The sequence below is a fragment of the Dipodomys spectabilis genome, unplaced genomic scaffold (assembly GCF_019054845.1).
Source record: "Dipodomys spectabilis isolate Male_0828 unplaced genomic scaffold, ASM1905484v1 ptg000210l, whole genome shotgun sequence".
Taxonomy (NCBI): Eukaryota; Metazoa; Chordata; class Mammalia; order Rodentia; family Heteromyidae; genus Dipodomys; species Dipodomys spectabilis.
In genome coordinates this window covers 3,994,191-4,019,538 of record NW_024870887.1, presented here as the reverse complement: position 1 = coordinate 4,019,538, position 25,348 = coordinate 3,994,191, and the positions used below count along the sequence as shown (strand labels likewise).

Sequence of the window (25,348 nt, the reverse complement as noted above, 5' to 3'; positions counted from 1 at the left end):
CCAGTAAACACCCTGTCAATATGAATCATTGACTGACTTGGTCCAGGAACCATTTGTTGCCAATCACTGTCCCAAGCTGAGCACCACAGCCATGTGCAGGTATGAAGACTAAGAACACACTGTATCTGGCAAGGATTTTTCTTGTTCTTTGACTCATCTTTTAAATCAAACCCAGTGATGCCTGTACCTTTACAAATGGTTACTAAACATGTCTAGGGTACTGTTAGGTTGAATATGAAATGTCCCCACAAGCTTATGCAGCTTGGTCCCCAGGTAGTGGTGCTGCTTTGAGAAATGTTGGAAATGATGGGAGGTGGGTGTCTCTGGAGGAATAGATCACTGCAGGGTGCCCTGAAGGTTATACCCAGCCACTAGTCCCTTTTCTCCCTCTCTCTCTTTCCTGTCCACCATGAGTGAATAGCCTCTGACAAATGCTTATGTGCCATGATATTCTGCCTCACCACAGCCTAGAATCAGGGAAGGCAAACATCTGCAACTGTGAGCTCAAATCAACCCTTCCTCCCTCAAGCTGTCTCTGTCAGGTATTCTGTCATGCCAGTTGTGGGATAAAGGTTGATAAGTTTCTTGCTCTCTGGTAGTTAAAATTTAATCAATATATTCAAAATGGAAAGACCAGTGTCATTTTTAATGTCACTTACAGTCTCTGAGCAGTGAAATGCTGCCCTGAACAGATTCCAGCCCCACCTTACTTTGATTTTACACCTGACCTCCCATTGATCCTTCTCTGTTCTCATCTATCTAAATGAAAGCTTTAGCCCCATAAACCTCATTCCAACTAGAAATACATAATTCAAGAGGAATACTGATGTCAAAGAAGAGAAGGCACACCAATTTGTGTCAGCATTTGCTGTAAATTAAAGAGGAGTACAAGGAAAGTTTAATGTAATGTAGAATAGAAGTTAAAATAGAACCAATATTTACGCATTCCTCTGCCTCTTTCTTCCCTGCTGTGACAGGAAGGCTTGACTTTCTCCCAGCCTAAGAACTAATGTGGGACTTTTTTTCTTTCTTTCTTTTCTGTTGAGATTTTTCTACCCCCATTAAATGTTACGTGTTTATCTCTGGCATCCAAAATTTGCCCTTTTCACCTGTTCCTTTCTAATCACAATCGCAAAAATCAGGAGAGTGAGCGTCAGCTCCCCTTACAGCTTCTTGTTTGCAGCAGAGAAAAGTGCTCTGCCTGTTCAGCTGCCATTAGTAGCTATGATTCTTTCTAATTGTGTCTCATATTGGAAAATCAAAGGTTGATAAAGATCATCTCATAATCGAATTGCAAGATGTTCCTGTACACTCAGGAGAGTTCTGCAGCACACATCCTAGAGGGTCCTTCCCTTTGAGGTCATCCCCATGGGAAAGCTTCACATTTAGTCCCATCCAGTTGCCATTTTTGCTGGGCACCAGTGCCTTACATCTGTAATCCTTGATACTTACAAGGCTGAGGTCCAGCTCTGGCAGAAAAGTCTGTAAGACTTCACCTCCAGTTAGCCAGCAAATAGTTAGACTGGAGTGTGGGTCCAATGGTAGAACTCTAACAGTGCACAAGAAAGCCCCCTCCCATAACACACACAGAGAGAGCATGCCATTTTCAAAACCTATTTAGACCTCCCTATTCAAATTTCTTCTGCATAGTCACTTACTGTTTTGGGTCACTGGTGGAATTCCCTAGATGATCCTATACCTAAATTCACTAGACTTTGGGTTTTCAATGATTCACTCTTTACAGAAATAAATTCCTTAGAAGAGTAGTTCTCAAATGTGGTGCCAGGCCAGCAGCACCAGTACCATCTGAGAACTCATTAAATTGCAGATCCCAAACCCCACCTTGGATTTAACAGATCAGAAACTTGGAGAGTGAAGCACAGGAAAGCATGTTTTAACAAACTCCAGGCCAATTCTGAAGTCAGATTTGAGAACCTGTGGCTTTGGAGCTACGAGTTTGTCTTCACTGAGGACATTCAAAGATTTGCTTCAAATTTTGAAGACAGCCCTTTTTTTCAAAATATTTTGGGGCAAAGATGGAATACATGTATGCTTTCCTCAGAGGACTATTTTAAAATGAGTGGAGCTTTGGCCAAAGGCATTGGAATTGTGTCTCCTAGCCACTGACCTTGAACCAATGTTTACACTTGACTTCTCATCTGGAAATGAAAAACTCATCCTGTCTACCTCACACATGAATCACATGTTTCACAAACATGCCCTAAAAACTGGAAGGTAAAAGAGTACAATCACATCACTCTGCAGACAGGATTCTAGTGGTGTGAGCACTGACATGGACAGCACTAAGGAGATAGATGACTGCGTTTGCCTTAGCCCTGGCAAAATACACCTTTTAGTCTTTATAGAACCTACTAGATGTATCTCAGGTTTCTGCCATCTAGGCTCATCAGGTGATCTGGTGTTGAGAGGGAAACCAGTTTTTTATTAGTGGCTATAGGAGTCTAGAAAAATACCTCCATATTCAGACAGGCCTTTGTCTCTGCGGGGTGATGGGAAAGCTCTGTGACAGAGTGTCTATGCAGATGAAGGGTGTTAGACAGATGCTGAAGGTCCCATGCCCAGAACATGGTATACATTGCCAAGGGAGGTCTGTGTGGAGCCATCCATTGCAAGCCTTACCGTCTACGTGAGTACCAAATACTAGTGAATATAGAAACCTGAAAAGAAAATCCCTAAAGCCAACCTAGTCTACACAAACAGGTTTAGATACCAGACAAGTAAATGTTTGGGAAGAATGTGGGTAGGTAGGTGGATTTTTAACCCAGTGATTTGTTTTTACAAATAATTTCACTGTAGGAATTCTTTATTTTGTTTTCCAGTTCTGGGCTTTGAACTCCAGTCTCCATACATGCTAAGCAAATGCTAACTGCACCTCTCAATATAGGAATTATTAAACAACAAACTCCTGGTGCATTTGAACTTATTCTAAAGACTTTAGTGAATGCTTTTGAGCAGAAAAGAAGCTAAATGTGTTGCCGCAGTGCTTAGTAGAAATGAAGTTTTACTACGAGAGAGCAAGGAAGGGGTGACATTGTCCAAAGAAATGTCCTCTTTACCTGACTTATGTAACTGTAACCCCTTGGTACATCACCTTTATAATAACAATTTTAAAAAGTAAAAAGAATTTTTTTTTTGGGGGGGGTCCGGTCGTGGGGCCTGAACTCTGGGCTTGGACGTTGTCCCTCAGCTCTTCAGCTCAAGGCTAGCGCTCTACCACTTGAGCCACGGCACCACTTCCAGCTTTTTTCTTTTTGCTTATGTGGTGCTGAGGAATCGAACCCAGGGCCTCATGCATGCAAGGCAAGCGCTCTACCACTGAGCTACCTTCTCAACCCAAGAAGAATTTTTAATAGCAGAAGCTTTCCCACTGGGCCTCCAGCCTTACTTTTGACACACAATGCCATCAAAATCAAGAGAATAGATATGAATATAATTGGTTAATTATGGTTAAATTTTGGGCTAATTATGGAATGGCTATCAACTAACTATAGAACCAAAATATGAAATGATTTTACTCAAAAATGTACAACAGATCTCAGCCTTCTGAACAGCTAGGGTTACTCAGAAAACAGATCTGAGAAATGGAGTTTGAAGGCAGCCAGCAAAGTCCGTAAGACTCTTTATCTCCACAGTTAACCAGCAAAATGCCAGAAGTGGAGCTGTGGCTCAACTGGTAGAGTTCCTAGCCTTGAGCAAAAAAAAAGCTCAGGGACAGCACCTAAGCCCTGTTGAAGCCCCAGGACTGGCACCAAAAATAAATAAGATTATATTTTTCACAAATATGTAAAGACAAAGTAGAGTCATGGTTCCCAGGCCTAGAGAAGTGGAAGAGAAATGGGGAGTGGCTGTTAATAAGTATGAGATTTCTTTGGGGAAGGTGAAATTTCTCTAAAATTAGGTTGTGGTAATTGTTGCTCAATCTTGTAATATACTAAAGAACATCAACTTATAAGTGGGAGGATTATATCCTCCCAAAGCTTAGGTATAGGCCAAGTGCAATGGCTCACACCTGTAATTTGAGCTACTTGAGTGGCAGAGACTAAGAGGATCTCAATTTGGGGCAAGCCTGGGGAGGGGAGTTAGCAAGCTCCTATCTCACCAAAAAGTAGTTTGTGTGCTGTCATGCTCATCCATCATACTCACTACATTAAAAAGTGCTAGGTAGAAGCTGGGAAGGTGGCTCAGTGGTAGAGTGCTTGCCTTGCAGCATGAGGCCCTGGGTTTGATTCCTCAGTACCACATAAGCAGAAAAAGCCGGAAGTGGCACTGTGGCTCAAGTGGTAGAGCACTAGCCTTGAGCTGAAATGCTGAGGGACAGTGCCCAGACCCAGAGTTCAGGCCCCACAACCAACCAAAAAGAAAAAGAAAAAAGTGCTAAGTAAAGCTCACACCTGTAATCCTAGCTACTCAGGAAGCTGAGGTCTAAGGATCATGGTTACAAAGCCAGCCTGGGCAGGAAAGTCTATGAGACTCTTATCTCCAATTACCCACCAGAAAACTGAAAGAGGAGCTGTGGTTAAAGTGGCTGGCACTCGTCCTTGAGCAGAAAAGCTCAGGGACAGTGCCCTGGCCCTGAGTTCAGATCCCATGACCAACAAAAAAGTGCTTTAGTAGGAGGACCACAGTGCAGACTAGCCCAAGCCCACGCCCCAGCCTCACCTTCCCAAGACCCTATCTCAAAAGTGAACAAAACAAAAAGGACCGAGGACATTGTTCAAATGCCTCAGAGTTGCAAGGCCCTACATTCAATAGAGTACCTGCTTTGCATAAATGGAGCCCTAGGTTTCATCCTCAGTACCACAAAGAAGTTTTCTCTTTATCAAATGGCTAATACATTTTACAGTGAAGGAAAGTTATTCCTACTTAAAGAATTGAAAAATGTATCAAAAATTTGCTACATGTAGAGCCGGGCGCTGGTGGCTCACGCCTGTAATCCTAGCTACTCAGGAGGCTGAGATCTGAGGATCGCGGTTCAAAGCCAGCCCGGGCAAGAAAGACCGTGAGACTCCTATCTCCAATAAACCACCAGAAAACCGGAAGTGGCGCTGTAGCTCAAGTGGTAGAGCGCTCGCCTTGAGCTGAAGAGCTGAGGGACAGCGCCCAGGCCCAGAGTTCAAGCCCCACGACTGTCAAAAAAAAAAAAAAAAATTTTGCTACATGTACTTTCATGCTTGATTCATTTGAAATACTAATCACTTGATATACAAAAAAAATAGTTGCTCTTCATCACATATTTTTAGAAGTATAGAATACTGCTAATTTTTAAAACTGTTTTTTAAGCGGAGCTAGTCTACTGAAAGAATTAGAATTTAACTATCCTAAATGAAAGTGATTAACAATAAAAAGCAGTCATGGACACCTGTGTCATAATGATTTGTCCTATTCCCTACAGATCTGTTGAGAGTGAAAAATCAACAGCACTTACACAATTATGATAAGAAATCAGGATTCTCAGTGTCAGGATGCTTATGAAGTGTTCTTGTTTGGGAAGGCTGGAAAGTTGAGATGGGCAGGATGTGATCTCACCCTTCTGAGGAAACTATGCACTGATAAGCAATGAATAGGTTGACAGGTGCACTCTGGTGTAAACAGCATCTCCTCAGGTCTGTTTTTCCCGCGCAGGCAGGAACTCCAGACTGCCTGTTGAGAAGGTCCAAGGCCCCACTTGGCCTCATCTTCACGCTCAATTTACCTCCAAGTCTCATTGATGACAATGGAGACTGCAGATTGGAGTAAACAGGAGAAGATCTGGCTGGGAAATGTCAGAACTTCTGGCTCCATGAGAAGAAAAAAGGGAGCTACCACCACCTGCCTTGTGTGCCTCACAGTGTACCCTGTTCTGGTTCAGGCTTCTTTATGCACCAGAAGACTGGGCCACTGGCAGTCCTTTGAAACAGGAGGCCTTGGTTTTGTCTCAACCTTCTCAACCTTTTTTTTTTTTTACATTACTACTGTACCCCAAAAACTTTCTTTTTTTCCTTGATCACCTTCCCCCATGAAATAACTACCACGGATATTATATGCATGCATGTACTTGCACGCGTGTGTGCATGCACACACAAACACACACACATCCAGTGTAGTCCTTTGGAAAAGCCACAGACCACCACAACAGTTAAGATTTTTCACATACACCCATCCCAGGAGATAACCAGTTGAGAATGCATGAAAGCAGGGCTGTCAGCAATGCCTTCCTGCTCACTTTGCAGTGAATGCTGAAGTTAGTCACATGGAAAAGGCAGATTGGGTTGCCTGATGTCCACTCACCACGATAAATCCTGACCTTATTCCAGCACTACAAGAGAAATACCCTCCAAACCCCAGCGCTCAGCACCATCCCTTCAGCCTGCCTGCCACCCTCAGGACTCTCCATCACCTCCCCTGGGATGCCTATCTGCCCAGTGGTAGAAAAAGCAAGAGATTCCAAGCTACAGTGCAGTGGAGGTACAACAGGGAGACCCTCTGTGCTGTCCTCCAGCCCACCTACCCCAGCTCTGTGCCTCTGCCTAGAATCCCTCATGGTACACACACACACACACACACACACCCCTCCTTGTCCACAAATGAAAGCATGAGACTTGCCAGGCTTCCTCGGTCCTACACTGACTAGAGGGACTTTATGCTTTTCACTCTCCATAGCTCATCTCACAACTCTAAAGGTCAGTTTAAACCCACTCCTCTCTGGGGTCCCCATCTTCCTGACCCCAAAGAGGAATGAGATCCCATCACTGCTGAAACTCTCATAATCAAGAGCTACAGGATACTGGCTTCTCCAGTTCCCCTCTGAACATGGGACAGAAATCCAGCCCCCCTTGCCCTTGAATACTACCAAATGTGCCCTAGGGTGGTGACCCCATTTGTTGCACAGAACTCTGTCTGTGCCTTTCTGACTTACGTCATGGGCCTCCACTCCAAAGCCTGACCAAAGTAACTGGTCTATGAGATAATACACCTCATGTGCCCCACCCTTGTGAAACACAATCCATGCTCGGCACTACGTTGAGCCCTTTGACATTCCATTATCTGATTCAGTATTTACAACAGCCCTATGAGGTGGGTTCTTAATGTACAGATAAGTACGCAGACACAGAAGAGTTGAGTAAGTTGCCGTGAGTCACACAGTAGTAGTAGTAGTGAAATCTGGACTTACAAGAGCCCAGATCTTTCTGGCCCCAAACCATTTGTCCAAGTTGAGAAAACATTTTTCCAGTTAGGTTGCATGAATAGAAATAAACTGACTGCAGATGAGAAGCAATGACTCGGCCATTCTTAAAAGATGATAGAATGAACAACAGGTTCCAAGGCCTGCTGCTTCCCTGAGGTTGTGCCTGCCAGACCTGTGGGAGAACAGAGAATGGCATTTCCTCCCCAGGGCTGGCCCAGTGCAGAGGCCCACAGGAACTGTGTGAAGTCCATCATAGCTGGGCTCTGTAGAAGCATTGGGTGCAGCCCTCCTTGAGTACTCTCCCCTGAGGAAATTCTAACCTAAGCCCAGGGCGGACAGCAAGACAGACTGTAGGTCAGATCTGGGCCCCTGCAGGGTGTGGAAAGTACCAGGCGTTCTGGCAGTTTACGTCTTCCCTGAACCCCTCATCAGACACTTTTTTAAGAAGAAAGAACATTGACTTGTGATTTAGTCATGGTTCATCCCATTTGCTCCTCCCTTGTGTCTAAAACCACAAGCCAGACAGAGGAATTCACATCCACAGTGTGGGCTCCACATAGCTCTGTGGAAGGAGAGGTTCTGAAAAGAAAAGCGAGTGGCATCCTCTTGTTAGATGGAATGTGTGAAGACATCAAGGAAGAATGCCAGGACTCTTAACTGCTAGGCTCGCTGGGCAGTTTGAGCTCTGAATCATCCCGCGTGGGTTCAGATTCCTGACAAATGAAGCCTCGGGGATGACATCATTCTTGCAGGTTCCCCAGAGGGCTATTGTGCTGCCTGCCAAGTTCTTACCTTGGCAGTTTTCATCAGATGGGTCCCGCCCCCCTCTCCCCCAACCACACTTAATACTCTCATCACTCCTTCCAGCTTTTCTATCAGCTGGAATTTGGCAAACTAAGACTTTCACAAGCCTGTTCCCTTACCTTCCCTCCTACGGGCATGCTCCTCGCCTGACCACTCAGCACCTGTCCTCACAGTGCTTGTTTCTGTCAGCACTTAACGTTAGTTGGGGCTGCACATGGCACCAGGTCTCAGGAGAGGTGGTGAGGACTCTCTTTACCCTCAGAGAGGTGGCAGTGAGCACCTGTGGAGAGGTGCCAGGCTGGGAGGGTGCATTGAAAGCAGAGCTGTGAACATAGTGCCAGGCAATGGAATCTACACATGAGATTGGTGCTGTAGGAGGTAGGTCTAGGAATTATCCAGCTGAAGTCCTCCACACACATGACCTGGGGGTGAAGTTTGGCTGCCATTCAAGGCCGTTTTCATATGGACAAGTTGTTGATTCCTCTTGAATCTCAGATTCCTCAGCTTTACAATTAGGGCCCCACAGGGCTGCTGCTGGCTTATGTGCAAATTAGAATTTGCCCCTCTGCATGGTTGGGTTCACAGCTCAGTGAGCTGAGCATGGCATGCAGGCCCACACTCAACCCTGTGTTCTTCAGTTTTCCATCCCTGTGACAAATACCTGATTCAGAGGGGAAGATTTACTGGAGGCCACAGTTTCAGAGATGGGGCTGCACATCGCACCAGGTCTTTTTATGGGGGGAGGGTGGTGGAATGTGTCAACCACCCACAACACCCTCGCAACCAGGTACCTTTGCTTAGTGCCAGTTGCATAATTGTATACCACAGTTCCAACTATGCCTTTGTCCATGGGGTCCTGTGAAAAATGTACAAAGCATTCATGTACCAGTACTTCACACCCATAATCCTAGCTACTCAGGAGGCTGCAATGTAGAGATTCATGGCTAAGGACAGCTGGAGAAGAATAGTTTACTAGACTCCAAATACCAGGGAGGAAAAAAACAGCTGGAGTCATGGCTCAAGCGGTAGAGCACCAGCCTAGTGAACACAGGCCCTGCACCTGATGCTGAGCAGAACCACAGAAAAGAGTCACTGCGAACCACCAGACTTGGATTCACATGCGAGTATGCTTTGCTGGAATGGCATGGCACATTCCAGGCATTTGCTGCCAGCTGCACAGAGTTTGTCAGCATGTGCCTAACTCGCCAGAGAACAAGCCCTGAGCAATAGTAACATAGTAACATCAATTCACTGAGGACACAGACCCATGGTCACAGACATGGGGCTTTACCTAAAGAGATTGGTTTGAAGGGGTGGGGGGGGGAATGAGAGACCAACTTCCCACGACAACATCGTCTCAGGGACCAGTAGCACAGACTACCCACCCTAACCCCACTCCCAGCTCCTGACTGCTGGTCTTCAGGTTCCTTGGGGCCATGTCACCAGCTGCTGCTCCTCCTGAGTGTCATTCCTGCCCTACAGCCCTCAACCCTTCTCCCACTAGCCCACTGGAAGACTCAGGAAAGCAAGGATTTCAGAATGCCACACCCATTCTCTGTGAACAGCACTTCCTTAAGAGGATATCATTCTAAGAAGGCAGAGAGCAGTAGCCACATGGGTAATTGTACAAAGGAAAATGAATTATGCCATCACCCTTTTGGCACAAAAATAATTTTCAGTAAAAGGTTAAAACCATCAAGTTGTATCAATGAGAACTATTCCATTATTCTAAGAATGATTGATTGGAAAGTACTTTACTTACAGGAAAATCACAGTGATACAATATAGCTTCTACTTTTAAAGCACTTTCCATTTTTTAAAAAAAAAAAAAGCATACCAATGTATAAAAATAGTTATACTAAAGATGTGAATCAACAGCCAAGTAATTTATTGGCACTTGAAAGCCTTGTGGTATAAATAGATCCAACAATAGCATATCAAGTAACTCCAGGCCATGACAACCTGACTTCCATTTCCACTAACAAAAGTCATATGTGGTTCATCCAAGCCATCCAACCACCCTAGAAGAGATCTTGGGAAGAGAACACAGAAAGGGAAGCACTGGGCAAGATAGCCATAGAGATACAAGGGACAGATGTGGTCTCTACCTGAAGTATTTTCAAATTGTCCCAGACTCTAGACAGCACAAAGTTTTCAGGGTCCTAAGAGAATTACAAAGAGTTATGGCAGGGCTGGGAAGGTGGCTCAGTGGTAGAGTGCTTGCCTTGCATGCATGCGCCCTGGGTTCAATTCCTCAACACCACACAAGCAGCAAAAGCCAGAAGTGGTGCTGTGGTTCAAGTGGTAGAGAGCCAGCCTTGAGCTGAAGAGCTCAGGGACAGCGCCCCGGCCCAGAGTTCAGGCCCCCTGACCAACAAAAAATAAAAAAATGCCAGGCACCGGTGGCTCACACCTGTAATCTTAGCTACTCAGGAGGCGGAGATCTGAGGATCGTGGTTCAAAGCCAGCCCGGGCAGGAAAGTCTGTGATACTCTAATCTCCAATAAACCACTAGAAAAATGGATGGCATTGTGGTTCAAGTGGTAGAACGTGCCTTGAGCTGAAGAATGCAGGCCCAGAGTTCAAGCCCTATGACTGACAAATAATTAAATACATGACTAAATAAATAATAAAGCCGGGCGCCGGTGGCTCACCCCTTTAATCCTAGCTACTCAGGAGGCTAAGATATGAGGATTGCAGTTCAAAGCCGGCCTGGGCACGAATGTCCGTGAGACTCTTATCTCTAATAAACCACTAGAAAACTGGAAGTGGTGCTGTGGCTCAAGTGGTAGAGTGCTCAACTTGAACTGAAGAGCACAGTGATAGCACCTAAGCCCAGTTCAAGCCCCACAAACCAACAAAAAAATAAAAAATAGTTATGGCATTTCTTCTTGTCCACCCTCACATAATATGAACAGAGCATATGGAATCGGCTAGATCTGAATGCAAATTGTACCTCTGACATGTATTAGCTAGGGGAGCAGGTGACAAGTGCTTTAGTGTCTCTGATCCAATTCCCTAGTTTCCAAAGATCGGAGGTCACTGAAGGCATCTTCTGTTTCAGTGCTCAGTGGCTTGACTGCCCTCTTTTTGAGGAAAAGTGGAACCTCCTGCATCTCACTTTTGGTGAGCTCAAAACAAGGGCAAGCTGAGCACCATGGCACACACCTATAATCCTAGCTACTCAGGAAGCTGAGACAAGGATCTCAGTTTGAAGAATCTGAGCAGATAAATCTGAAAGATTCACTGGTGGTTAACCAGCAAAAAAGCTGGAACTGAAAGCTGTATACTTTTCCATAAGAATGTGCCAAAGATTATACATGCATTCTCCCTTCTGATAGTTTCCTTTGATTTGTCTTTGTATGCAATGCAGCAGTCAATACCTTTATATACATATATCCCTAAATTACAAGCGCTTTTACTTCTATTGAAGAATCCTGGGAACAGGATTGCGGATATGAAGGCATATATATTTCCTTGTCACTGAATGTATTTTCATACTCCTTTAAGACCATTCCTTGTCTCCTAAGCTTACTTTGTTCCTAACTCCCACTGTCCTTTTTCTGAGGCTTTTCTTGAGAAATCTGGCTTGCTCTAGAAGGACTCTGTAAGAACTTCAGGGAGTATCTGTTTAGTCTTTCTTAATATCCCACAGTATTTAGCACTAGTTAGCACTTGATCCATTGGACTTCCTTCCTTTTAGGTGTCAGTCACTGTGATGGGGACATAGTTCATTATAGCGGCTGCAACTGAAAAAAATTAATGCCAAGGCTCTTATAAGATGCAACAGTCTCTGTTTATAAAAGCTTTTAGAGTCAGGCACAGTATGACTCTTACCTTTAATCCTACTCAGGCAGTTGAGATATGAGGATCTAGGTTCAAAACCAGGCTGGACAGACATACCCAAGAACATTTATCTCCAACTAAGCAGCAAAATACCAGAACTGGAGGTCAAGCAGTAGAGATCCAACTCTGAGCAAAAAAAGCTGAAGAGGGGACTGGGAATGTGGCTTAGTAGTAGAGTGCTTGCCTAGCATGCATGAAGCCCTGGGTTTGATTCATTAGGTCCACATAAACAGAAAAAAGCCAGAAGTGGCAGGCCCTATGGCTCAAATGGTAGAGTGCTAGCCGTGAGCAAAAAAAACCCTCAGAGTCAGTACCCAGGCCCTGAGTTCAAGCCCTAGGACTGGCAAAAAAAAAAAGGTTAAGAGCCCCAGTGCCAGCGCACACACACACACACACACACACACACACACGCATGCATGCACACATGCACACACACATATACATAGGAGCTAGCAATCTGGGAAAAACTTTTTCAAGGGAGACTATGTAACCACATTTGTTTTAAATTTGTTAACTGAACACATGACTAGGGGTTGCCCTGTCTAAAGGCAGAGGTCCAAAGACTTTCTTATGGTGGTTTCTTATGGTTGTTAGTTCTTCCATAGTTTTCTCCAACATAGGCCTTAGAAAACAAAAAACTTGCTAGGTCCCTGTATTTAGATGGAGAACATCTGGCTGGTTCTACTTCTTGCATGCATATTTAATGGCTAATTCTGTAGATAAGATCTACAGAAAAAGAGTCTAGGGCATCTTATGTCAGGAAGAAGCACTCAAAAACAAAATGATGGACACTACAAGAAATCTCCAAATGGCCAAAGCTGGAACAATTTGAGCGACAAAATAAATATTAGATAATTTAGCACAGATAATAAACGAGTTCATACTGATATAAATGATTGAATAGAGATCTCCCATACAAAATTCAAAGCAATTTATGTGGAACAATTTACCCTCAAGCTAACACATAGCTTCAGAACATAAGTAGAATGTACTTTGTGATTTGCTTCTAATGAGTACAATATGAAAAGAGGGGCAAAGTGATCAAGGTTAACATCAGTGTTCATTGTGTATATCCTTGACATGAAAAACCAGCCTAAACATGGGAGAGAAAAAGATCCACATCCCAGTTGAGCCCATTCTACATAAGCTGACCAGTCCACCTTGGGTCTACCAAAGTCATCAAAAACAATGTCTAAGAAACTGTCCTAGCCTTCCAGTCTACAAAAACAACTCAATGTGAGATGGATAGCATCTTGATATTAAGTTCATGTCAGACCATTAGAATTAAGGAAGAATGTACCACAGGAAGATGTAGAAAAATTGGAGGGGATAGTATGGAAACTCCCTGTACTGTCCTTGCACTTTTTCTATAAACTATTCTAAAATTGTTTTTTAACTATGCAATTTGACAACAGATTAGCTACTTGCTTACTATAACTATGCTTTCTATTACAGGGTGCTGGTGACAGTTTTGTGGGAGCCTTGGCCTTCTACCTGGCTTACTACCCAAGTCTGTCCTTTGAAGAAATGCTGAAGAGGTCCAATTTCATCGCCTCAGTCAGCGTGCAAACTGCAGGAACACAGTCTTCATATCCGTACAAAAAAGACCTTCCACCGACTCTATTTTGATGGCTTCTAGCCCTAAATATAACTTGAAATAAAAAGTACTACTCTTAGTAGCTACTCTTAGCTACCACTTACTAGAAATGTTCTTTTAATTCCTAGTTTGTAACTATCCTTTTCTTTCCATGCACTTACAAAGCCGACTAAACTAGAAAAGCATTAAACTCCATCATCAGGATCTGTACAAAAATTAGTACTATAAGAGACTACCGGCAAATTCTATTGCTAGCAAACGTGAACACTATTTGACACACTATGGTGGACCAGTGTCTCAAGCCAGAGCAGAGAATGGTCAGTAAGGAAAAAGGGCACAGAACTGGATTTCCCCAAGCACCTTCTCAGACAGCTGACAGTCACTTTTCACCTAAGGTGAAATATATGGTTTTGTAATCCAAAATTTGGATACTGAAATATCTCAAGTGCTTATGAGTCAGTAACCAATTAAAAAAATATAAACACCCTGTGAGCTACATTCAGCTCAAGGACTAAACAGACAAGTTATTCATTAGACCAGATATTAAGCTTTTACTTTTCTTTTTAAAGAGATCCATGCATGTCCCATACCTTCTATATTAGCGTATCTACAGTCATCTAAAAGATTCTTGTAACCTAAGACTACAAAGTAGTTTTAGCATAAAAGTAGCCAAGATCTCACCTGTTACTACTTCCAACCACAGTTTCACAAGAGGCCATAAAATAGCTGATTTGACTAGAATACCACAAGCCCCTAAGACTCAACAACTGTTTATCACTAATTCCCTTTCCAGAGAGCTGCTCCTGCATTTCCTCCAGAAACAAATTTTGCCAAAAGGCAGGACACCTGTCATTGTGGGACACCATTGATTCCCTAATGCTTGTGGCCAAGGCTAGCACAAAACATTGCCAAATACTTAATGTACAAAAAAGGGGAAAAAAGGCAGCTTTTGTAATCCTTTTTGGGGGGTTGCCTGTCTTGGGGCTTGAACCCTGGCTGAGCACTGCTCTGTGCTTTTTTGTTCACAGCCAGTGTTCTACCACTTGAGCCACACCTCCACTTCTGAGAGGCGTAGACTTCCCTGACTGGACTGGCTTTGAACTGTGATCCTCAGATCTCAGCCTCCTGGAGTTGCTAGGATTATAGGCAAGAACCAGTGGCACCCAGCCAAAAGCTCACTTTTTAGAAAATTCTATACACTGGGGCTGGGAAGGTAGCTTAGTGGTAGATATTGCTTGCCTTACATGCATGAGGCCCTGGGTTTGATTCCTCAGTACCACTAAGCAGAAAAAGCCAGAGTGGCACTGTGGCTCAAGTGGTAGAGCACTAGCCTTGAGCTGAAGAGCTGAGGGATAGCGCCCAAGCCCAGAGTTCAGGCCCCATGACCTACCAAAAACAAAAAACTGTATGCTGTTGGATTTGAGAATATGTCACTGGCATTCTTCCTACTTATACAAATACACATCAAAACCAGAAAAAAACTTGGTTTATTCTTCTTCCCACTTATCTTTGACATCCATCGCAGTTATTACATGGGAATTTCTTCCAAGATCACCTGGAGTGCTACTGTGCCTTTTCTACGAAGTACAAGGGGCAACCAAGAAATTCATACAAATCTCATCATGGGGGAATAATGTTTTATTATATAAAGCAATGGTTATTTCTTGGTAATGTTCTTTTCATTTCAAACAGTAGTGGGAAATACTAAGAGACAATTGCACAGGCTATTTTAATACTTTTTTATTAACGACTATAAAAGTATCCAGAAAGATAAATAATTGGTAGAATGATATCTGTCCTGAAGACCTTCCTTTCACTACATTGTTCCCTTCACAATGGCCTTCAAATCAAAGGAGGCAGTGAGGCTGTACCATTTCCTCTTCTTTATTACTCGCTGCAGGATTTCTCAATCAGTATCCCCACCCTCAGTCTTCTCCTTTATAAATCAAACTCATGTTTAATCCATTGTTCAAAGAGAGCGTATTTTTTTCAGTTCTGTGAAGAGGACTTTTTTCTGTACTGTGGAAGGAGAAAAAAAGGCTGTAACAGAAAACTAAAAAATATTTTATTACAATACACATTATCAAAGTCTTCTCCTTTCTCTTAAGTTTATTATTCCATTGACATGAATATGGAGCTGATTTGCAAATACACAGGTCCTCAATCGCAGACTAGAGAAAACAAGAGAAAATGGTACAGGAAAAAAAAAAAGAAAGCAAGCCACCATTCCATCAGTGGCATCCTCAGTACCTCAAAAAGCAATAAAAAGAATTATTCACCATAGCTAAGATATGGAACCAACCCAGATGCCCCTCAGTAGATGAATGGATCAAGAAAATGTGGTATATATACACAATGGAATTCTATGCTTCCATCAGAAAGAAATGACACCTGCCCATTTGTTAGGAAATGGAAAGACTTGGAAAAAATATTAAGTGAAGTAAGCCAGACCCAAAGAAATATAGGTCCCATAGTTTCCCTTATTTGCAATAATTAGTCTATGTCTAGGATAATCTTATCAGATGAGCAGAAAAGCTCAAAAGCTATGTACATAGGACCATATGTATGTAGATGATGCTAAGCGAAATGAACCCCAAGATGTGGACACAAGAGGTTTTCCTTTGCTGTTGTTTTTATTTTTTTATTTTTATTGTCAGTCATGGGGCTTCAGCTCAAGGCCAATATTCTACCACTTGAGCCACAGAGCCACTTCCTGTTTTCTGGTGGTTTATTGGAGATAAGAGTCTCACAGACTTTGCTGCCCAGGCTGGCTTTGAACCGTAATCCTCAGATCTCAGTCTCCTGAGTAGCTAGGACTATAGGTGTGAGCCTCTGGTGCCTGGCTGTTGTTTTTAATGTATTATGTGATTTTTTTTCTTTGTTTCTTTTGTATGTTCTTCCTCCTATGGTATATCCCTGTTGTCACTGTTATTTGATTTTGGTAACTTCATCTTGTATTTACATTTATCTCATTTGGGAAGGGGAAAGGGAATAACAAAATGCTGAAACAAGGACACAGATGGCCCATTGCAACAATGATACTTACAAGACACTATGTTGGAAATGAACTTTACAACTTGGGGGTGGGGAGTGGAGGAGGTGGGGGAGGGAAGGGATAGTAGGAGAAAAACAAAGGAGAGGGTAACAATGCTTGACAAGAAATGTACTCATTACCCTATGATGTCATTGTAACCCCTCTATACAGCATCTTTACAAGAAAATAATTTTTTAAGCAATAAAAAGAAAAAAATTGGGTGTAAAAATGGGAAATAATGTCCAATCGTGAAACATAGATAATTAAGAACAGGCTGAGAACTGGACTACAGCAATGGAGTAGCAGAACTGAGCAAATCCCAAAAGAAATGGCAATCCAGGAAAAGAATAAATGCCATGGAACCTCTATTTCCAGAGGTAGTTTAATATGCGCAAACCAGATGTTTTAGTTTTACAAAATACGATACATTGTGAATATTACAGAATACCGTCTCCTGTAACAAAATCAAAACAAAGTGCTGTCGGCCCCCATGAGAGGGGGCCATGAGAGGCTGCTGGATGCTAGGAAGTGAGGTTTTCATAGGTCCCACAATGTCCCAACAGCCCATTATTAACCTCTACATACATGATACTTACCCACACATGTATCACACACATCTCACCTCCCAACTTGATTCCTCTTGGCAAAAAAAAAAATACAAATGCACCACGGAAAATCCAATCATAACATCTCTTCACTAGTTTCCACCATAAATGAGATTTCCCTATCCTAATTCTGGTCCAGCAGAGCTACAGTTAAAGAAATCCTCAAACTGGGCACTGGTGGCTTATTCCTGTTATCCTAGCAACTCAGGAGGCTGAGATATGAGGATCAAAGTTCAAAGCCAACCTGTCCAGGAAAGCCCATGAGACTATCGCCAATTAAGCACAAAAAAAGCTGAAGTAAAGCTGTGCCTCAAATGGTAGAGCACTAACCTTGAGCAAAGAAGCTCAGGGACAGCTCCCAGGCCCCAAGTTCAAGCTCCAGGACTGGCACCCCCCAAAAAAAACAAGACAAAAAAAATGACACTTTTCCATTACACATTCTTGTTAGTTGAAGAAATATTTTCCAAGTTTTTCTACATGGAAGTTAAAAAGGAGCTGGGGGTGTGGTTAAACTCAGCAGAATGCCTACCTAACGTGGAAAAAAGCTTTAAGTTCCATCCCTGGCACCACTCAAAAAAAAAAAAACAAAAAGGTAAAAGGAAACTTGTTTAACTAAGAAGCAAATTATTTAAATGAACATAACCAGAAGTCGCTAGTCAAGATTAACAGAGCACAGCTTTATTTATTCAGGAAAATCCCTTCCATCCTCTGTCTCTACTGAATTCAAAGAACACTTTGTCCATGGAGTTGTTCAAGGCAATGTGGAGTCCACAAGATGCAAGAAAGCCTAACTTAATACACCATGAGGTACTTGTGTGAATGTCGAACATGCACACACCCAAGAACATTAAGATAAAGGCAACAGCATTGGCTACATGAGGCCTCAAAGAAAGAATAAAGGTTGGCTTCTAAAGGAGCAGCTTTTGGACAAACTAAAACTAGAATGATGGGAGGAGACAGGAAAGACCCTTGGGCTCCCAGGCTTTAATACTGGGCTGACCACAAAGGAAAGCACTGGTTTTGTTTAAAAAATAAGTTTCTAGAAAAGGAAGCTGTGCCCATGTAGTAGAAAGAGCGGGCACTTGGATTTGGAAGGGTTAGTTTTAGACTTTGGCTCCATTATTGGTCAGCTCTGAGTCTCTAAGCACATTTCTAAGAATATTCTTTTCTCCTTATGAGAAAGAACTCTATTTCCTTTGCTGTCATATACACAACAAGCACTCAATTTGTGCTAGTTGAACTGAAATGACATGCTGCTATCCACAACCATAAATATAAATTAATTCTATCAAAATATTTGCTGTTAAATTCACAGAACAATGATTCTGTCAAGCTCTTTCCCTACAGCTAACCTACATCCATTGTCTCAGTTAAGTCTACATTGCCTTGTTTACTCATCCATAGAAATGAAACTGACAAGTTTTCATTCTCTTTATGATAAGCAGTTTAATAAGCTTACACCTTAGCCTTTAATCCTTCCTCCTTGGAAATTAGCAGCTAGTTTTGCTTTTCTGTGTTTTTTCTGTGGGTTTTGTTGTTGTGGTGCTGGTGGTGGTGGTGGTGGTTGTTTGGTGGGCTGTGGGCATGAACTCAGCCTGGGTGCTGTCCCTGAGCTCTTCTGCTCAAGGCTAGAACTACCACTTTGAGCCACAGTTCCACTTCTGGTTTCTGAGTGGTTAACTGGAGATAAGAATCTCACAGGGGAGCTGGGAAGGTGGCTCAGTGGTAGAGCGCTTGCCTTGCATGCAGGAGGCCCTGGGTTAAATTCCTAAACACCACATAAGCAGAAAAAGCCAGAAGTGGCACTGTGGCTCAAGTGGTAGAGCACTAGCCTTGAGCTGAAGAGCTGAGGGACAGTGCCCAGACCCAGAATTCAGGCTCCATGACAGACAAAAAAAAAAAGAATCTCGGGGCTGGCAACGTGGCTCAGTGGTAGAGCACTTGCCTTGCATGCATGAGGCCCTGGGTTCGATTCCTCGGCACCACATAAGCCAAAAGAAAAAAGCCGGAAGTGGCACTGTGGTTCAAGTGGTAGAGCGCTAGCCTTGAGCTGAAGAGCTGAGGGACAGCGCCCAGGCCCAGAGTTCAGGCCCCACAACTGGACCCCCCCCCCCCCAAAAAAAAAAGAATCTCACAGAGACTTTTCTGCCAGAGCTGGCTTCAAACTATGGTCCTCAGCTCTCAGCCTCCTGAGCAGCTAGGACTACAGGCGTGAGCCACCAGCGCCCAGAAGCAGCTAATGGAAAGGACAGAGGATGACATCGCTGCTTCTTGTCACAGAGCACTATGAAATGTTTTCAACCTGATCTGACTCATAAAATAGACAAAACATTATCCTAAACCTAACTTTACTCATCACAGTAATACATGATGAGAGAACTATCAAACTATCTGGTACTCTAGACAGACCTCAAGGTAAACACCTTTATCACAAAAGTCTACAAGAGCATCTATTGGCAGAAAACATGGCAGTTTCCTATTCCAGAACATTCTCTTCTGCTATACTGCAAGGCTCTGCAAAGCTCTGACCTTCTTACTAAAAATTCCTGTCTATTTGAAATTTATATATGAATATTTCCTTCTACTTTCTGAACTCATGGTCAAAAATGTTTACATCTGTATCCTTTTCCCAATCTCAAAACTTTGACAAATGCTAAGTTCCCACTACCTACTCCACATGGATGAAAACTCCAATACATTTGTACACATAAACTACCACAGAAGTTTATTCCATCAACAGTAATTAGTGCTGTGCAAATTCCTAAATGCACTCTAAAAGAAAATTACAGAAAGCTGGGCACTGGTAGTTCATGCCTATAATCCTAGCTACTCAGGAGGCTGAGATCTGAGGATCACAGTTCAAAGCCAGCCCAGGCAGGAAAGTCCGTGAGACCCTTATCTTCAACTAACCACCAGAAAATCAGAAGTGGAGCTGTGGCTCAAAGTGGTAGACAGGTAGCCTTGAGACCCACAACCTACGCCCCTCCCAAAAAAAAAAATTCACAAGTTATTTTATTATACAGTTCATCACTTTTTGAGTTTCCACCCATTAACATAAAAAAGCAGAGGAAAAAAAAAAACAATCCAGTAACAAATTTTTCAGGCTCAAAGAATGGATCAAGCAGTGTAGCAAATGCTTAAGAAGCACAATGCCCAAGTTCAAATCCTAGTACCACCACCAAAAAAAAAAAAACACCAATAACTTTCCAAATGAAGAATCATCCTGAAATTGACTTCTAATCCTCAACTATCAACCTAGAATTGCCTTTTTATTCTGAAATAACTAAAATTAATAACACTACAAAACCATGAGGGAATTTATTGCTATTAAAGAATGGAATTCAAGTAATTTTAAGCTGACAACTGGACTTCTCAAGAGATTTTTTTTAACATCTTATATTATACAATCTTTCTCTTGCCTTTAAGAAGCAGTTATGAAGGGCACAAAAATGAAGTCAAAAGAACAGGAGGAGCCGGATGCCGGTGGCTCACGCCTGTAATCCTAGCTACTCAGGAGGCTGTGATCTGAGGCCCACTGTTCAAAGCCAGCCTGGGCAGAAACATCCGTGAGACTCTCATCTCCAATAAACCACTAGAAAACCGGAAGTGTGGCTGTGGCTCAAGCGGTAGAGTGCTTGCCCTGAGCTGAAGAGAGCAGGGACAGGACCCAGGCCCAGAGTTCAAGCTCCACGACCGACCAAAAAAAAAAAGAACAGGAGGCACTGCTCAAGTAGTAGAATTGTTGCCTCCAGCACACAAGGCCCGAAGTTCAACCCCCAGTACTCAAATTTTTTAAGGGCAACACTAATTAGTACTGTGCAAGTTTCTAAATAAACTCTAAACGAATTAAAATCAGAGAAAGTTTTAAAGTTGTTTGCTAATTTTATACAAATCTGTCCACCAAATCCAGAAACAGGATGGACTTCTACCAACAGCCATCAGGTTCTGACTCTACTTGGTTTGTGAGTAGACAACTGGCCAGGGGAACATTAATCTTTTTGGGAGGCAGTTGTAGGGCTTGAACTCTGGGCCTGGGCGCTGTCCCTCAGCATTTCAGCTCAAGGCAAGTGCTCTACCACTTGAGCCACAGCACCACTTCTGGTTTTCTAGTGGTTCACTGGAGGTAAGGGTCTCAAAGATGTTTCTGCCCAGACTGGCTTTGAACCTCCATCCTCAGATCTCAGCCTCCTGAGTAGCTAGGATTACAGGCGTAAGCCACCAGTGCTCGGCACATTTATCTCCTTTAAATAAATATTTCTCCCTACTGAGATCGTGACTAGATAATCCAGAATTTTGGTACATGGCACAAAATGGAATCAACTTCTCTGCCCTCGTGCACCAACACATAGGTATATATGTCCCTTTGACTCACATCTGGATCCCAGAACATGCCATTGTCAGACACCACCCTGGCCTCCTCAAGACCCTTTGTTTCTAGAACCCTACTAGAACCCTACACCTTCTCACCTTCTTGTCATGGTAAACAATCCCCACTGGGAGACTCTGCTTAACTATCCTAGCTAATATAACTCATCCTACCATCCACATTCCCTCCTACATCTCCACATCTCAATCATCTCTGGCTAACAGCATTTATCAGTGTCACTTTTCCCCTCTCCCTCTCCATCCAGACTGTAAATGCCAAGACAAAAGGGACAGAATCTGCCTGGTATCTTGGCTTATGCCACATCTGATCAGTACATGTGACAAAATTGTCACAGACAAATAGTCTAGAAAGAAGGTGATAGGCTTTGAAGGTCTTTGAACATATTGTGGAATCACTTCTCTGAATCTTACCAATTGGATCATAATGCAAAAGAGTCAGTTTCTCTCGGAGTCGGCTTCTCTTGGTGTTGAAGGAGAAACCTGTCCCAGCTTGGCTGACCATTTTCACCAGAATGGTTCTAAGATTAAAGAGTAAACTGTTACAAGCTGAGAAAACACACTGAACTGCTGTGCGTAGAGATCACATTCTGAACTCTGTGGAATCACAGTGGTTGTAGATGTCAGGTGGCCCTAAGAAGGTTCAGTTCTAAGACAACCTACACGCCTATAAAACCCACTTTCAATTGATTCAAATTTCAAGGTTTAGTCTTGACCTGAGTGATTTCTTAATCAATAAAAAACAAGTGTGTGTGGTCACTACAGCTTTTAATACCTGTGTTGTCTGTTACTTTTCATTTGTCTTGTCTCCCCACATACACCATGTTACTTCCCATGTAATTACAAAACAAATTTCAACTATTTCAGACCATGTTACATACCACTCCACTGCTTTCACAGTACAGCACAATGATTAAGACAGACAATAATCAGTCATCTATTCAAGAAACATTCAAACAAATCTACCCAAGCCAGGCACTGGGGGCTCACATCTGTAATCCTAGCTACTAAGGAGGCTGAGATCTGAGGATTATAGTTCAAAGCCAGCCTGGGCTGGAAAGTCCATGAGACAATTATCTCCAATAAACCACTCGGAAAACTGGAAGTGGTGCAGTAGCTCAAATGGTAGAGCACTCGCCTTGAGCTGAAGAGGTGAGGGACAGCATTCAGGCCCAGAGTTCAAGCCCCATGACTGACCAAAAAAAAAAAAATCTACCCAGTGCTAACTAACTCTGTGAAAAACACTGCAGGAAGCTACTCTATCCAGGCACCAGTTGCTTATGTCAATAATCTGACCTATTCAGAAGGTTGATACCTGGAGGATGGAAGTTCAAAGCTAGACTAGGCAGATAGTCCACAAGACTCCAAAATAACTATCAAAAAGCAAGGGTGAAAGTGTGGCTCAAGTTGAAAATCAACTGTCAAGCCAGTGTGAGATGCTGAGTTCAAACCCCAGTACTGACAAAGCAAAAAAAAAAAAAAAAAACTAGCTAAAAGTATGCAAGGTGAGTTGGTGTATAAAAATTGAAGGTAATATATATATATGACAAATGTCACAAAATGATAAAAACATGAAATGCAGGGGACCCTTCTAGATCCCAAAAAAAGCACAGGATTTTTACAGAATCTAAAGGTGGGGATTCAGACATAATAACGTAAGAAAAATTATGATTCTACTATTGAATAGTCAAATAAAGATAAAATATTCAGCCTGATACCATCATGTGAATGCAGAGCTTTTGACAGAATTCTGACTTCAAATACCTTTTACCAGAGTAGCAATAGGTAAAGATCCTTTAGAGATGCTGGACAGCTGCTACTACTCCCTGTCACCCCCAAGACACAGGGGAAGCAACCAATACAGCATACTGGGATGCTAGCTGTGACCTTCTGTAGGTTAGGTTTACTAAAGGCATTTCAGCTCACCATATTTTGAACCTGTGATGGGTTTTTCAGGAGGTAACACCATCACAAGTCAAGGAGCATCAGGATATCTTGAAAGAATTCATCAGGACAAAATAATTAAATAAACAATTAACCCTCAGATCTACTTTAAGAAAATTAGATCTACTTTAAGAAAATTAAAGTCAGGCACCAGTGACTCACACCTGTAATCCTAGCTACTCAGGAGGCTGGCCAACTCAGGAAGAAGAGTCCAAGAAATTCTTATCTTCAATTAACCAGCAAAAATCCCAAACTGTTGGTGTGGCTCAAGTGGTAAAGCAGAAGCCTTAAGCAAAAAAAGCTAAGGGTCAGAGCTTAGGCCCTGAGTTCAAGATCCAGTGCCAGCATTAAACAAAAAAGGAAAAGACAATCAAGGCAAAATGCTTAGTCTAATATAAAGAAATGCTAATTACAACTGGATTAATAAAACCTCACATAAACAAAGTGCAAATGAAACAAAAACTTTTACTTACTTTGACTTGCTCTTGGCAACTTTTTGTGTAACGGTTGAAAGAGAAAAAATACAAGTTTATTATTCTTATAAACAGTAATATAAAAAAAAACAAACATTTAACTCATGAAGCATGCTTCCTCAATATCAGGGAACCCACGAGCATCTTACAGGACCAGGATTGATCAGACCCACACAATGAGGAACGCAATGCTTTGCGCCCTCACTGCAGTGGACTGGATACTTTTCAAGTCTTCCTAAAGGAATACTGGCCCCATTTTTTCTTGTAGGGTGTAGCTGGCTGCACTGTAACAAGCCTCTGGTGGCACAGATCACTCTGGAAACCGGGGCGGTGGAGCAGGGGCACCACACGCAAGGCGGCGGGCCGACCTGCAGGAGGCGCGATCCCGGGCACTTCCGGCGCCCCGCGCGGGACAGGGTCCTCGTCTTTAGGGTTAGAAAGCCTGCGATCCTTCCAGCTGGGACATCGACGCGCTCCGACAGAGCCCCTGCAGGGCTTTCCCACACGGCCTGACCTACCTCCGGCGAAGCCGCTCGGCGGAGCCCGGGACCCCGGGACGCCACACGGCCCCGCGCCCCCGCCCGCCCTCACCGCCCCGCAGCACCCGGCGCGGTCACCCGCCCCCGCCGCGGGTCCCGCCACCACCACCGGCCCCCCCCCTTACGGGAGACGGCCGAGAGCAGCATAGTGACCACAGCCCTGAACCGTGACCGGCAAACAATTGCTTCCGGGGCATCAGCCAATTCCGGAAGAGGATTTCTGGGATCTCCTAAAACCACGCCCCCAGCCGGAACCTGCCAGTCCTCGGGCCCCGGTTCTCTCCTCCGTGGTTGTGGGAGCTGGGGGTGTAGGATCCTTCGCTTGGCCTTTGGTGATTGAGGGCCAGCCAGTGGCTCCCTGTGCCACCCAAAGGCCCGCAAACATTCCTCTTATTTTTCTTTTTTCTTTTTGGCCAGTTCTGGGGCTTGAGCTCGGGGCCTGGGCACTGTCCCTGAGCTTTTGCTCAAAGCTAGCACTCTACCACTTGAGCCACAGGAACTTCCACCTTCTTGTGTGTATGTGGTACTGAGGAGTCGAACCCAGAGCTCCATGCATGCTAGGCAAGCACTCTACCACCAAGCCACATTTCCAGCCCCCTCAAAGATTCCTTTGGGAACAATATACAATCCCCTACTTATCAGACCTATTTAGTCAACAAATATTTGGTATTTCCTTAACTAGCATGTTCTTTGTGTTTATTATTTCAGACCCGTCACTGAGCTACTCTTGAGAGGGAGAAAGGGCAGAGGGGGTTGTCACAGAGCACTTTTGAGAATCATCTAAAACCTATGGTTTATCCCTTATAGAAAAATACAATATGCCCACCCACTATTTCCCTAAATTGCCCAGTAGTCCTCAACCTTAAATGGGATCACCTGGGAAATGTTATTAACTATTATTAGTGCCTGCCTCCTTGTAATTGATTTTGATTACTTA

At 43.4% G+C, this 25,348-nt stretch overlaps 2 protein-coding genes across 3 annotated transcripts in view; one reads left to right on the top strand and one right to left on the bottom strand.

The window, feature by feature from the left end:
• The window catches only part of Rbks (ribokinase), a 66,818-nt gene extending 53,275 nt beyond the window's left edge, over positions 1-13,543 (top strand). Inside the window, exon 8 of the mRNA XM_042696680.1 lies at positions 13,292-13,543. Coding sequence (XP_042552614.1) covers positions 13,292-13,465 — 174 coding nt within the window. The 3' untranslated portion in view covers positions 13,466-13,543. The remainder of the gene's footprint in view (positions 1-13,291) is intronic.
• A 1,615-nt stretch (positions 13,544-15,158) lies between these two features.
• Mrpl33 (mitochondrial ribosomal protein L33) lies at positions 15,159-24,613 on the bottom strand. 2 transcript variants are annotated; one of them, XM_042696805.1, is made up of 5 exons: positions 24,537-24,613; positions 23,873-23,891; positions 21,870-21,976; positions 20,609-20,614; positions 15,159-15,447 (listed from the first exon to the last, which is right to left on the bottom strand). In XM_042696805.1, exons 1-5 carry the CDS (start codon positions 24,556-24,558, stop codon positions 15,359-15,361), a joined length of 243 nt encoding a protein of 80 aa, XP_042552739.1. In that variant the 5' UTR covers positions 24,559-24,613; the 3' UTR covers positions 15,159-15,358. The 2 variants fall into 2 exon arrangements, with proteins under 2 accessions (XP_042552739.1, XP_042552740.1); XM_042696806.1 differs by lacking the exon at positions 20,609-20,614 and having other exon boundaries at positions 15,159-15,452.
• Between the last annotated feature and the right edge of the window lie 735 nt (positions 24,614-25,348).